This window comes from Terrapene carolina, unplaced genomic scaffold, assembly GCF_002925995.2.
Source record: "Terrapene carolina triunguis isolate 2854851 unplaced genomic scaffold, T_m_triunguis-2.0 Scaffold88, whole genome shotgun sequence".
Taxonomy (NCBI): Eukaryota; Metazoa; Chordata; order Testudines; family Emydidae; genus Terrapene; species Terrapene triunguis.
In genome coordinates this window covers 26141743-26156945 of record NW_020664439.1, presented here as the reverse complement: position 1 = coordinate 26156945, position 15203 = coordinate 26141743, and the positions used below count along the sequence as shown (strand labels likewise).

Below are 15203 nucleotides of genomic sequence, written 5' to 3'. Positions count from 1 at the left end.
GATGGGCAGCGGGGACTGCGGGAACTGTGGGATAGCTGCCCACAGTGCACCGCTTCCAATATCGACGCTCGCCCCGTTAGTGTGGACTCACAAAGTCGAATTACTGTCCTTAGTGTGTCCTTAGTGTGGACACACACGTTCGACTTTGCAATATCGATTCCACATATTCGATTTAAGTAAAATCGAATTACCCTCGTAGTGTAGACATACCCAAAGAGAAACAAAACCGTAAGTCGGTGACAAGACCACTGTAATGACTGAAAAGAAGATGTGTAACTCATCCTAAAAAGTGATGCATTTTTAATAACTTATTTGTTGACTATGTTTTATGAATGATTGGTGAACATTTGATTTTCTTTACATGTGTTTTTGAATTGCTAGATGCTCTGTGCCTGGTAGAAATCCTACCGAGTGTCAAGTGCTGCTGACTCTTTCTTTAAATAGAGGCATTGCTTTGCAGCACTGTTTGAAATCCGGCCATAGATGAGATTTCCATGTTTAATATATTGCCTCTCTGAGACCATTTGTTAACGACAAGAGTTTACACTATTAAAAAAGAGTGTGTATAAATAATGCAGAGAGCACAGACTCCCTAACCTTGGGGGTCTTGTACGTGCTAAACTAGGCATTATCGTTCATATTCTGAGTGAAGATGTAATGCTTTTATATTCCAGGTACGTGTTTATAAATATGAGTTATTGCATATTTTATAATTGGATTAAGCACAATAAGGCTGAAAGCACTGAAAGACAGATGCACGCTGTGTTATCTGTGTTATTCTTTCTATCTTTATATTTGTGTAATTCAGTGGTTCAGCGAACATGAGAAAACAATTTTAAACTGGCCTGCTGATATTCTGCAGTCTAGTCATTGGTTCTGCATATATATGATACTTTATAGGTCTGCACAATACTGCAGTATCTGTTACCAATGAGTACAGAGGACTTGATTCCTGGCGCAACGCTGATTTTATTACAGTAGTGAGCATCCATTGCTGGAAAGTAGAGTGACCCTCACACCCAAATTGTTATGCTCCAGGGATTTGTGGCCTTGGTGCATATGATCCTTTTGTTAATTTCAAACCAGCACCTAGTGCTTCCTTCAATAACCAACATCTATCCAACACAGGGCAGCTGCAACATAAGTAACACTTAATAGGCAGATTGGAATTTATAAACTACCAAGTAAAAACAATGAGGAGTCCTTGTGGCACTTTAGAGACTAACAAATGTATTTGGGCATAAGCTTTCGTGGGCTAAAACCCACTTCATCAGATGCATGGAATGGAACATACAGTAGGAAGGTATAAATACACAGATAGGGTGACCAGGTGTCCCGATTTTATAGGGACAGTCCCGATTTTTGGGTCTTTTTCTTATATAGGCTCCTATTACCCCCCACTCCCTGTCCTGATTTTTCACACTTGCTGTCTGGTCACCCTAACACAGCTTATGAAAAGATGGGAGTTGCCTTACCAAGTGTGTGTGGGGGTCAGTGCCAACGAGCCAATTCAATGTAAGTTGGAAGTAGGCAGTTCTCAACAGTTGACAAGAACTTCCAACTTGCATTGAATTGGCTTGTAAGCACTGACCCCCCACTTGGTAAGGCAGCTCCCATCTTTTCATCTGCTGTGTATTTATACCTCCCTACTCTGTGTTCCACTCCATGCATCTGATGAAGTGGGTTCTAGCCCATGGAAAGCTTATGCCCAAATAAATTTGTTAGTCGCTAAAGTGCCACAAGGACTCCTCGTTGTTTTTGCTGATACAGACTAACACGGCTACCACTCTGAAAACTACCAAGTAATATCCCACAAGGTGGCACATGTATAGGGTAAGTGATAAAGAACATGCAGTTTGGGAGGTTAAGTAATGCATGCCATAAATTAAATAGTAAATGTCTTAAGCAACCTACAGAAACAGCCCTTGCCTGAACGTAGTCTGAATCCACAGCACACCCAGTGACGGCTTAGCAGCAGGTGAATTTGCCTTCTTGCTACTGTGTTTTTGCAACCCAGGAAGATCTTCAGCTAGGGCTTCTCTTTGCCATACTGTGGAACAGAATGTCAGCAGTCCCTTCAGAGGTGAGTGAGGACTGGTTGTGCCAGTGCAAGCATAGTGTGACTTCTCTGTCCAGCTTTTTCTTTTGGTGTCTACTATCCAGAAGCTTGTCCTAAAATGGATGCCAAAGAACCACGTCATTGAGCCTGCTTCACACTACTAGGAGCTCTCTAAGCATATGATGCAGCTCCCAAGGGACCTGCACTCTGATATACACAGATGCCACTTAGAAGTTAAGAAAGAGATGTGGGTGGTATGAAGATGTGTACTGTTTGTTTAAAACCATAGAAGGAAGCCAGGAGGTGGAGCAGAAGCTCTACAATGAAGCAGAGAGAGCAAGAGTGCAGTTTTAAGAATAATACTGTTTTTCTTTTTTCAACAAAGTTCCTTCTTCAATGTTACAAAAAAGTGATTCTTCCTGGGAGTCTTTACCATTGTCTTTACCATTGTACCATTGTTCCACTTTGACATAGTGTCAAAGGTTGACTCATTTTGAACTAACGTAAATAAGAGGAAAAGAAAATGCTAATGTTCATCCTTCCATACGACTTTCAGTTTGATAAAGCCATGGAATGACCTGAGTGGAAGAAGTGCTTCACCATATTTCAAATTGCAATAAAGCTTACCCCAGAGTGGTGAGGTGCATATCAGCTCATTTAATTTACTGAGAGGTCAGTGAGGCTGAAACCACTTATAAATTGTTTTCTCTTTGCTGAGGAAGGGGATTAAAAAATACCTTCTTAAAGAGTCTAATGGACGTTTCATTCCAAACAGGAATGTAATACATGAATGGGAGTGCTTTTACCAAAGGATCCAGATGGCCGGAGATAGTGTGAAGGCCCTCTTTGAACAAACAAGACGGTGTGACTTTGCATTCAGTAAAGAAATCCACATACGAGATTGTTTGGTAGGTGAGATTTTAAACAAGGAACTCCAAGAAATTGAAGTTGATAGCTGAGCTAGCTCTGGAACAGCTATCACACCTACTGTAAATGCACATAGTAGAAGAATGATGCAAGAAGTAGCAAAGAAAAATTTCCCAAGAGAAAAAAGGGAAGTGCCATCAAGAAAGCCTCTTAAGAACACTGAGTTCCCTTAGCAGAAATGTGACAAGAGAGAACAGTGCAGATGAAGGATACCCAGCCAGCGGGAGCATGTGCAGGTAGAATGTAAGTGTAACCCCCATTTCTTTTTATTATTTCATGGTGGTCAGCCAAAAACACTTACTGCTGTAATTACAGCTGCTGTTTCTACTTGCTCTCAGACAAGGTGGCAGTAAAGAGCCTTGAATGGCTGCAAAGAAGTAGTTGCTATTTCAGCACGCTACAGGGAGTGCGGGAAATTGTTAACCATGCTCAGTAGTTGTTTTGAAGCTGGTGTAGAAGCTTCATTAAGGGCAGACTTTCCTGCATGTACACACGTACCCCCAGAGAGAAGCTGGAAGCTCCTGGCCAATCAGTACTGAGTTATGTCAGGGGCACAAAACTGGCAGCCTTGGTGAGCACTGGTCAGATCCAGCCCAGCCCTGCAGGGATAAGCTAGAGCTGCCAGGGGTAACCCAGACTGAATCTGTGGGTTGGATCTCAATGCAGTTGCCTGTAATTTTAAAGAAGTCAGTGGGATTGAGACTGGGACCGCACCATAAAGGAGCGATCACAGACTGGATGCCAAATGTCTTCAGCAGCTGCACTATATCATTCAACCAAAGACCGTGTGTGAGCCTAACGGCTACAGTCATTGTCAATTTTTCTTTCCTTCTTATTTGAAGTGTTGTTTGTGCCCAATATTGGGGATGCAGAAACAACTGGTTATATAGTACAAGCAAATGTTTTATTTAATTGTCAGTGTAATACCCTGGGTGAGCCTACATTAAAGCAGAAGTCAGAAGCCCCATTGTCAGAAATCCCTGTATTTATTTAGTGCCTAGGCCTGGTGTTATATTCTTCATTTGAAAGGAAAATAAATGTTAGAGTACATTGTAACTGCTGTGCTGTAACAGAGGTGTATTTTTTTAGTGTTATTCATAAAAAGGAATTTGAAATTATCAACTGTGTGCGCGCGCATAACTGTCTTGTGATTAAGGCTACGATTTCATTAGGGATATTTTTAGTAAAAGTCATGGACAGGTCAGGGGCAATAAAAAAAGAAGTCCTGGCCCCTGACCTGTCTATGACTTTTACTAAAAATACCCCTAACTAAATCTTAGGGGCTTGGGGGGGAGGATGCTCCTGCGGATGATGATGCTCCTGGGGGGGACTCCAGGGCTCCACCGCTGCTGCCGCTCCGGGCCGGGGGACAGCACCCTAGGCCCCTGCCACTGTGGCTCCGGGTTGGGGGGGGGCAGAGCCCTGGGGCACTGCTGCTGCTGCAGCTTTGGGTGGGCGGGGTAGCACCCTGGCCCCTGCTGCTGCTTTGGGTAGGGGGGCGGCGCACTGGGGCATGGCTGCTGCTGCTGCCATGCTGCTGCCATCACCCCCACCACCGCCCCTGCTGCCACCCCCACCGCCCCTGCCACTCCTGCCCCTGCTCCTGCCCCGCCGCCGCTGCTCCTCCACCACCCCCGCTGCTGCTCCTCCTGCCGCTCCAGGCGGGGAGGGCGACCAGGGGTCCCGCCGCTGCTGCTCCCAGACCGCTGCTCTGGGGAAGCCTGGGACCAACTGCCTGGGGCCACCTGAGCAGCGGCTGGTGCCCAGCTGCTCAGCTGGCCCTGGGGTCAGCCACACAGGCCGCTGCAGAAGTCACGGAGGTACAAAAAAGTCATGGAATCCATTACCTCTGTGAAAGACTTGCAGCCTTATTCATGATAAAGACTGGTACTGGATTCCTAAGGAGAGAATGAAAGTGAATCCTGTTATAATTTTCACTTTTAGTATTTGGAGGCTTTCTATAGAAAATCCAGCTCTGGATCCCAGCTGTAGTCTCTTGCAAGGATAGGAATCATGTTCTATGCAAAGACTTTGTCAGCTAGAAGAGTCCTGTAGCACAGAATTGATAAGTAAATTGACCTGCCTGCCCTCTACATAGGTTACAGAAGAATGAAGGATATTGAGAGTGTATCAGCTGAAATAAAAATGATGGCCCGTACAAGGGTGGGTGGTGCCTATTTCTCCTCCTGTCTCTTGACAGTAATCCCAGACAGGCTTGGCCTGTTAATCTCAAGGTTTAGAGAACTGTGGTTGACTTAAAGTAGATTCAGGGTAGAGGCAATTGTGATTTGTAAATACACTTTTAAGGAAATGAGCCCTAGCTTTTAGTAGGAGCAGCCCATATAGGACAGATAAGTTGCAATCCTGTACTATGACAAAAGCAAGGTGAATGGGGCAGATCTAGAGCTGTGCCTGACACAACTTGAAGGTTGTAGAGTGCGGTGTCTTTTAGCCCCTTTTTGCAGCTTTCTGATCCTTGGAGTGCCAGTTCAGTCGTGAGGAGCAGCTTAGGGTATGTCTACATTCCTTATGGTGGCGTGTCAAGTACATTCACTGCACTCACCCCCTGGCCTGGGTATTAATAGCAGTGTAGATGGAGAGGCACTATTTAGGCAAGTAAAGCCATGCCAGCACCTTAGAGTATGTCCCCTACATGTCTCTCTACATGCCCAAGCAGTGCCTCCCACCTATTTTTAGCAGTGTAGTGTCCCGCTCTTCACTGCAGTGTATAGCTACATGTAACCTACACGCCGCTGCTATTGTGGACAAGGCCTTAGAGTAGTCTCAAGGTTGTTCTGAGTTGTTGTAGCCCTCAAGGGGCTGTTCAGTATCTGGGGAATCACTGGACAGCGGCAATACCCCTTTCTCCCAGCCACACCCTCCTATGATGAGCAGATCATCAACTGGCCAGTCAAGTTGTCTTTTCATCTGTTTTGCACTGCTAGAGCAATACAAAGCCTGCAGAACAGGGGCCAAGATCAGGTCCTTGCTGGCATACGTCACAAGTGAAATGAATGTGGAGGTGTCAATCACATTTTAGTGCCAGTCTACAGCAGTCTTAGCCTTAAACAATAATACAATTAAACAGAGACTGTCTGTCGTGCTATGGATACACCCAAAGCCAGTATTTGAATAGCAGCACTGTTCCTGATCAGAGTGGAGAGGCAGAGCTCTGCAAAAAGGTTGCATTCCACCTGCCTGCATAATGCCAGGCTCTTGCCAATACTGTCAATTTATCAGTTTGGCCAGCATCACATTTACTAAATGTAAAATATCTCATAGACTCATAGACTTTAAGGTCATAAGGGGCCATTATGATCTTCTAGTCTGACCTCCTGCACAACACAGGCCACAGAATCTCACCCACCCACTCCTGTAACAAACCCCTAACCTATGTCTGAGCTATTGAAGTCCTCAGCTTGTGGTTTAAAGACTTCAAGGTGCAAAGAATCTGTACATATCCAAAGGCACACTGTGTGCTCGTTTGCCTGTATTTAATCAAAAGACAGTATTCATTCAGTACTTGATGCTCTTTGTATTTGAATCTTCTTCTATGCAATCAAAGTTTATGTACTCCCCAGACTGATGCTAATCCATAACAAAGCTAGCACACAACTTGCCAATTTGTGCTGCTGATTGCTATCTGTCTGTAACAACCTTTTGTCAATGTTGTCAATGTATAACTATATATATATATATTATAGTTACACACACACATACAGTTGGAGTAAGACTAAAAAGGGAAAACAGGATGCACCGTCTGGTTCATCTTTTATAAAAGGCTTTTGCAGCTTTCCCCATCTCCGTGCTCGGAGTACAGAAAATATAGTAAGAATAAAAGCAGCTCTCCAGCTTATGATGCACAGCTGTGGAGCAGCCCTGGGCTTTCAGGGATGACATTTATGGCTGACATCAGGTCTGAGTATTTGCATTGGATTTTAGTGTCAGCATTGGAGGTGGGGCTTAGCAAGGACTCTGTTTTGTGTTTCTGATCTAGCTAAGAGGCAGCTCTGCCTGGAAAGATACTAATTTCCCCCCTTTCTGCTATCCTGCTTGGATCTGACTCCTCCCTCCTGCAGCTCTGAACAGCGCAGGCTGAATCAAAGAGCCTCTCATTCTCTACTATGTTTCTCCCTGAACCAGTAGGGCTTGAGCGTACCTGACATCCTGCCTTCATTTCAACTGAACTCTCGAGTAAGGCACATTGTCTGCTATCTGTCAAAAGTGAATGGTATTTTATTCCCGCAAGAGCCCAATTTAATCATCCTCTTGTACTTGGAAGGATTATAAAGAACCAGCTCAAACCCCAAAGTCTGTTTTAAGGAGGAATTGCTTTTTTATCTGCATCGTGCGCTCTTTGGTACGTGTTAATGTTTCCTTTGATGGAGCCTGCTTTTTGTGTGTGAGTTATCCTGGGCGTAGAGGACACACACACCTGAATGTATCCTGATCAAGTGTCAAAAAGGAGAGTCTATGAAAACAAAGAAACAACTTCTGATGTGGAGCAGTTCCGATTCATCTGACGAAAACTTGCGGAGTCGGTGAGAAGGCAAAGTAAAATCTCTAACAACCATGTCGGTAACACCTAGTCATTTCCCACTGAATGGGACAAGCCTCTTTACTGAAAATCATGGCATTATGGATATAACCAATGGACAGAGAACTTTGAATATCTTTCTTTTTTGCTTGACGTTTATAATTACGCTCACTACCCTGCTGGGCAGCATTTATTCACTAGTTTCCTTACTGAAAATTCAAAACAAAACCACACTTTCAATGATTGTGACTTCCTTGTCTGTGGATGATTTGATAAGCGTGGTGCCAGTGACTATCTTTATGCTCATGCAGTGGTCAAGCGAGGCACTCCCCCAGACTCTGTGCACCACATCAGCGCTGCTTTATTTATTTCAGGGCATTTCTAGCAATCTGAAAGGTACTCTTATAGTTTCTTACAACTTCTACACAATCAACAAAACTGTGATGTGGAGTCAGCGGACCTCCAAACAGCCAGTGGGCATGATATGGGCCATTCTCACTATCTGGATTGTCAGCTTGCTGGTGTGCATTTTGCCTCTCTGTGGTTGGGGCACCTATGTCCCCACCTCTTGGGGTTGCCTCACAGACTGCACCAGTTCCTATGTCCTGTTTTTATTCATTGTCTACTCGCTGTGCTTCTGCCTCCTCACCGTGCTTTCTGTCCCTCTAACTTACCAACTGTTGTGCTCAGATGAGCAACAGCGTCTTTATGTCGATTACCAGGAAATCACCCGAGGCTATTTCACCCCTGGGACGCCCCCAGTCTGTAGCACCGCCCTATCCCTTTCTCCGGAGGACCCTGTGGATAAAACCCTGAAGCATTTCCGAAACGCCTGCCCCAGCTCGGAGATAGTATTCAGGCAAAGCCCAGCTGAGAGCTGTGGGCTGGACTCCCATTGCACAAACAGTGTGCAGAGCAGGAGCTTCACTGTGGAGTTTGCTCAGAAACGATTCTCGCTGATTCTTGCGTTGACCAAAGTCATTCTCTGGCTTCCAACAATGGTAAAAAGTCAGACTTCTTTGCATATTTGTAATGATTTATTTACACAGGGACTGAGTTTATGTGATATTAATTGAAACAGTCATCCAGCAATTATGAGCAGCATAAATCATATCCATAGAAGTCATTTCAAACAGAGCTGTGTTTGTGTATGTATTTATCTGGCTTTCTTCAGGATTGATACATTCATACAAAACCAGTGCATTTTAAAAATGAAAAGCCAGATTCATCATTGTTTTTCCAGTTTTATATCAGTATAACTCCACTGAACCCAGCATAGAGCTAGGCTAATGGTAGGGCTGAATCAGGTTTTGTGTTTCAAGCAGTCTGGCAGGCATTAGGTTGACTCTGAGATCTGTGAGTTTTACTAAGGCAGATTTTTTTTCCTCCATCCTCACAGTTCTGAGTCACGCCCTTTGCCAGTCATCTCTGGGTAAGAAACTGAAGCTTGTCTGAGAAGTGATGAAGAATGTTTGTATCTTTGTAATTATTGAAGCATTACTACATTTTGATGCAATGTATGGGAAGGATAAATATAACAAAGGATACCTACAAGTGAGTCCTTTGCTGGGCATGTGAACATGTTGGGAATTGTTCAGTGTCATCCTTGTTCTATGGATGTGTATGGAGTCAGCTTCTTTCCATAAAGAATGAGAATTATAATGCGCGTGAAGCCCAGTCGTGCCTGGCACTGAGTGCCCTCAAACCCCATTGACTTTGGGAGTGGAGGATGCTCAGCACCTCACCGGATTGGCTCAGTTATCCCTAAGAATTGCTTGGAATCTGAGCTGCTTCTTTGGCAGACCTCAGGCATCAATATTTATCATTTCATTTGCAGCATAAGGCATTCTGAGAAATAGAGAAAGAGGGAGAGGGACTGTATAAGGACATTTGTCTTCTAGCATCTGTCAAAGTCACAAAGCCTAGCGGGAAATCAATGAAAATCTGTGACCTCTATTTTTGTCACATTAACAATGTGATGTTTTTGTTATTCCTGGAAATACAGTATGTGACTGAAGTGATTTAATTTCTTAATGTTCTGCCTTTCAGATACAGATGGCTGTCCAGCACATAGTTGGTTTTCAAAGCCTTTCCTTTGAGACATTCAGTTTTCTGCTGACTTTACTAGCTGCCACGGTCACCCCTGTGTTTGTTTTGTCAGAACGCTGGATCCACCTGCCCTGTGGCTGCATCATTAACTGCAGGAGGAATGCATATGCCATTTCTTCCGAAGAAAGGAAAAGTAAGTGCGGGAGGTTGAAGGATGGGATATTGTCTCACGTGATGTTCCATATGGCAACAGACTGTTAGAGTAAATTTTATAGTAGATTGCATAGAAGGTTGTCTGCAACAGTAACAATAAACTGCACTCCTGTAGCATATTTCATATGAGGATCTGAAAGGTTTTCATGGACATTAATTAAATAAGCCTAACAACATACCTATAAGATGGCTAGAGAGGATTATTATCCCATTTTACAGTCAGGGAAATTGAGGCACAGAGAAGTTAAGTAACTTGCCCAAGACCACACAGCAAGTCATTGTCAAACCTTTTAACAGAAACTATGGGTTCAAACTCACTCCTCCTCTAGCCTCTGGACAATACTCCCTCCCTAGAAAAGCACATCTGCCACAATATGACATGCATTAAGAAAATACATTGACTGTGCTAAACACATTTTAAAAACAGGCAAAAACACCTCTGAATTCTGAGTGACTTCATGCCCCTGAATAACAGGAATTTTGTCAATGAGAGAAAAGGCCCTTCGGATCCTACTGCTCACACATCCATCATGCAGCCACTGAGAGGCCTTCGATGTTGACAGGACCTCACAGCCACAGCAATGTGGTGCAATTACTTTCACATATAATAATTATAATCGTTTTCTGTATTAGCCATTCAGCAGTGATCCATAGAAAATTTAAATCAGTAGAAAAATTCTCATTGACATCAATTGGTTTTGGATTAAACTCTTGTTCCCTATTTATACCGGTGTAACTCCATTGACTTCAGTGGGTTTACTCCTGATTCTCATGGGAGTAAATGAGAGGAGAAAAAGGTTCATGATCTTCAGAAAAGCACCTTTTGGCTCAAGTCATTTGTTCTCTCTGAATTGGATTCTTCTTTCAAATCCAGACCATGAACTTTTAACCACTATCCCAAGGAGAGTGACTGCAGTTTGTCAAGAAAACTATTCATTCCAGATACAGCTTTGCTCTGAATCTAATCTAATACTTACAGAGGTAAACGTATGATGATGGTAAAGAAACAATTGTATGATAATGTAAATAGTAGGGCTGTGAAGCAATTAAAAAAATTAATTGTGATTAATTGCACTGTTAAACAATAATAGAATACCATTTATTTAAATATTTTTGGATGTTTTCTACATTTTCAAATATATTGATTTCAATTACAACACAGAATACAAAGTGTACAGTGATCACTTTTTATTTATTTTTGATTACAAGTATTTGCACTGTAAAAAATCTGAAAGAAATAGTATTTTTCAATTCACCTAATACAAGTACTATAGTGAAATCATTTTATCATGAAAGTTGAACTTACAAATATAGAATTATTACAAAAAAACTGCATTTAAAAATAAAACAATGTAAAATTGTAGAGCCTGCACATCCATTCAGTCCTACTTCTTGTTCAGCCAATCACTCAGACAAACAAGTTTCTTTACATTTGCAGGAGATAATGATGCCTGCTTCTTGTTTACAACGGCACCTGAAAGTGAGAACAGGCACTCGCATGGCACTGTTGTAGCTGGCGTCGCAGGATATTTACGTGCCAGATGCACTAAAGATTCATATGTCCCTTCATGTTTCAACCACCATTCCAAGGGACATGCATCCATGCTGATGACGGATTCTGCTTGATAATAAACCAAAGCAGTGTGGACCGACGCATGTTCATTTTCATTATCTGAGTCAGATGCCACCAGCAGAAGGTTGATTTTCTTTTTTGGTGGTTCGGGTTCTGTAGTTTCCGCATTGGAGCGTTGCTCTTTTAAGACTTCTGAAAGCATGCTCCACACCTCGTCCCTCTCAGATTTTGGAAGGCACTTCAGATTCTTAAACATAAATCTCACATTGGTACCTTCTTTGTGTTTTGTCAAATCTGCAGTGAAAGTGTTCTTAAAATGAACAACATGTGCTGGGTCATCATCCGAGACTGCTATATCATGAAATATATGGCAGAATGCGGGTAAAACAGAACTGGGGACATACAATTCTCGCCCAAGGAGTTCAGTCACAAATTTAATTAACGTATATTTTTTTAACGAGCGTCATCAGCATGGAAGCATGTCTTCTGGAATGGTGGCCGAAGCATGAAGGGGCATACAAATGTTTAGCATATCTGGCATGTAAATACCTTGCAATGCCGGCTACAAAAGTGCCATGCAAATGCTTGTTCTCACTTTCTGGTGACATTGTAAATAAGAAGAGGGCAGCATTATCTCCTGTAAATGTAAACGAACTTGTTTGTTTTAGCAATTGGCTGAACAAGAAGTAGGACTGAGTGGACTCGTAGGCTCTGAAGTTTTACAGTGTTTTGTTTTTGTGTGCAGTTATCTAAAAAAATCTACATTTGTAAGTTGAACTTTCACAACAAAGAGATTGCACTACAGTACTTATATGAGGTGAATTGAAAAATACTATTTCTTTTGTTTATCATTTTTACAGTGCAAATATTTGCAATCAAAAATAATATACACTTTGATTTCAGTTATAACACAGAATACAGTATATATGAAAATGTAGAAAAACATCCAAAATATTTAATAAATTTCAATTGGTATTCTATTGTTTACAGTGTGATTAATTTTTTTAATCGCGATTAATTTTTTTGAATTAATCATGTGAGTTAACTGTGATTAATTGACAGCCCTAGTAAATAGAAATGCTTTGTTTTTAGGATGTTCATGCTAAAGGCTATTCTGAATTTTTAATAGAATAATTGTTGAGTTTGTGATTTCACACTTAATACTATCTTTTGAGAAACAGAATCTGTATGCTGAATAAAGACACTATTTTATAAATGGTTCTCTGTACTTTGTGTCTTAAAATGTTCTTAGGTAGATTTGATAGGAAGATGCTTTCATGATTTGATAAGAGACCTTAATTACTGTATCTAGTAATATGAAAATGGGAATGCAGGGTGAAGAAATGGAGGGAATTTATGGTAGAGGAGAGAAGTAATTAAGGGGATATGTGGCGGTAGAGCACTCTTACCTTAATTCCTGAACAACTATATCATCTAAAATAATTAGCCAGAGTACTGATGTTGGAATATAATTTTACATGTGGAGTATATATATTGTCCCTGTATGAAGGTAAGTTGATTATGGAATTAGTTCACCTACATGATTGTTTTCTAATGTAGAAATGTATTTTTCTTATTTGCCTCTTGGCACTGAAGTACAGTTCTGATTGATTCTCAGAAGTAGAATGTAGGGAGGCTGTGGAATCACTGGAGGTTTTTAAGAACAGGTTATACAAACACCTGTCAGGGATTGTCTAGATAATACTTAGTCCTGCCTCAGTGTGGGGGACCAGACTAGAAAACCTATTGAGGTCCCTTTCAGTCCTACATTTCTATTATTCTAAGTGTATTTTTCTGAAAGCATGCTATGTTATCTTTTTGGGGTTTGGGGAATTTCTCATTAGCTGAAACTGAGATATACTGCAAAATGAGCCATAATTTGGTTATTTGCTTCTAGTATAACTTTTATAAGGCTTTGCAAATCCTGTTCTTTAAAAAATGATGGGTGAAACTATTCCTATTTTCTGGCAAACAACCACCTTCAAAACATAGAAATTCTACCATGTTTTGACAAAGGAATAAATAAGCTAATTACCTGAGTGTATATAATGCTACGGTGAGTATTTAATTTTCCATAATAATTCATACATTATGGATACCGAAAAGTCTGTTGTTAAAAGTAACCAACTTGTATTTTAGTTTTAAATTTACAGATAAAATTAGGCATTTTTAAAGATATATTTTCTAATTGTGTTTCTTGTACGTAACTTTTTTATATTTTAATTATAGAAGCTTTTCTCTTTCTGTTTAGCAAAAAGGAGGGGTTTTGAATTCAACCTATCATTCCAACAAGGTTATGGAATCTACAAGATATCCCATGAAAACCACCACCATGATGACGATGGTGATGATAACTCTATATCATATCACAACCTGATGAACTATGACTGTGAAAACACACAAGAATCTCAGAAAGATAGCAACAAAATCCTTAAATCTGCCAAAATTGAGTTCAGCACCATACCCATAGAGGATAGCTCCATGTTTAAAGATTTCAACAAGGGCAAAAGTATGGAGACTAAACAAGAACTTGGCAAGGACAAAAGCATGGACTGTCTTCTTTCTGACAAACTAGGAGCCTTTAAAAGAGAGGAGGTCAGAAACTTTGACAAATCAACATTTTTTGAAGCACAGGAAAGAAGGCTGTCTCATGAGGAGAGCCGTAAACCAGAACTCTCAGATTGGGAGTGGTGCAGAAGCAAATCTGAAAGGACTCCTCGTCAGGTAGAGCATGGTTTTGTTCTTCATTCTTTTTTTCTTCTTTTGAAGAGTTTTAAAGAGTTCTTGTATAAAAGCATCTTAAAATACATTTCTGATTTTGTTGAAAAATTCTCTCCAGCTCAATTATTTGTAATAAAAATACTAAACAGGTTCTAATTCCAGACATTTAAAACAATATATATTTTGGCAACCTCTACTCACTTTCCATCTATTTTCTAATTCTGCTCTTGGAATTGTGTCCCATTTGAACCAGTAGTCATGGATTTTCCTTATGTAAAGTGCTACATGTGTCGAGGTGGTACACTATAATAAAAAGTTCATGTGAAGGGTTTTAAATGATTTTAAGTTTACATTGTGACACAATACTCCTATTAAACAAAAGATCACATTTTCAAAAGCAGTTTTTAAATGTGTGCCAACACTTTTTCATGCCTAAATTTTGGATGGGCAAAAATGTGTAAGCATGAAAAAATGAATATGTAGAAATACAGGAGTGAAGAACATGTGTGCAGAAATGGGTGTGCCTAATTTTAGAAGTTCAAAATACAGTAACTTCTCACTTAAAGTCATCCCGGTTAACGTTGTTTCGTTGTTATGTTGCTGATCAATTAGGGAACATGCTCTTTTAAAGTTGTGCAATGCTCCCTTCTAACGTAGTTTGGCAGCCGCCTGCTTTGTCCACTGCTTGCAGGAAGAGCAGCCTGTTGCAGCTAGCTGGTGAGGGCTTGGAACCAGGGTGGACCGGCAGCCCCCCTATCAGCTCCCTGCTCCCCTAAGTTCCCTGTGCAGCAGCTGTCCAGCAGGCTATCAGTTGCCAGCAGTTCAGCTGTCCCTCCCCCCACTGCCATGTGCTGCTCCTGCCCTCTGCCTTAGAGCTGCTCCCCAAGACTCCTGCTTGCTGTGCAGGGGGGAAGACGCGGGCTAATGTCAGGGTGTCCCCCTCCCCCCTGCTCTTGCACCCTGCTTACCCCATCTTCCATAGAGCAGGGGGGACACACGACAGGGCTCAAGACGGAGGGAGCTGGCAGCAGCTGCGGTCTCAGCAAGCTGATCTAATTAACAAGGCAGTGTACTTAAGAGTAGAGTCAGCGTACTTAAAGGGGAAATGCGCATCTCTCTCTCTC

General features: G+C 41.7%; 1 protein-coding gene across 1 annotated transcript in view; it reads left to right on the top strand.

Annotated features, from left to right (window-relative positions):
• Positions 1 to 7558: 7558 nt before the first annotated feature.
• GPR149 (G protein-coupled receptor 149) overlaps positions 7559 to 15203 on the top strand; it is a 48105-nt gene continuing 40460 nt past the window's right edge. Inside the window, exons 1-3 of the mRNA XM_026650204.1 lie at positions 7559 to 8524; positions 9573 to 9765; positions 13610 to 14082. Coding sequence (XP_026505989.1) covers positions 7559 to 8524; positions 9573 to 9765; positions 13610 to 14082 — 1632 coding nt within the window. The remainder of the gene's footprint in view (positions 8525 to 9572; positions 9766 to 13609; positions 14083 to 15203) is intronic.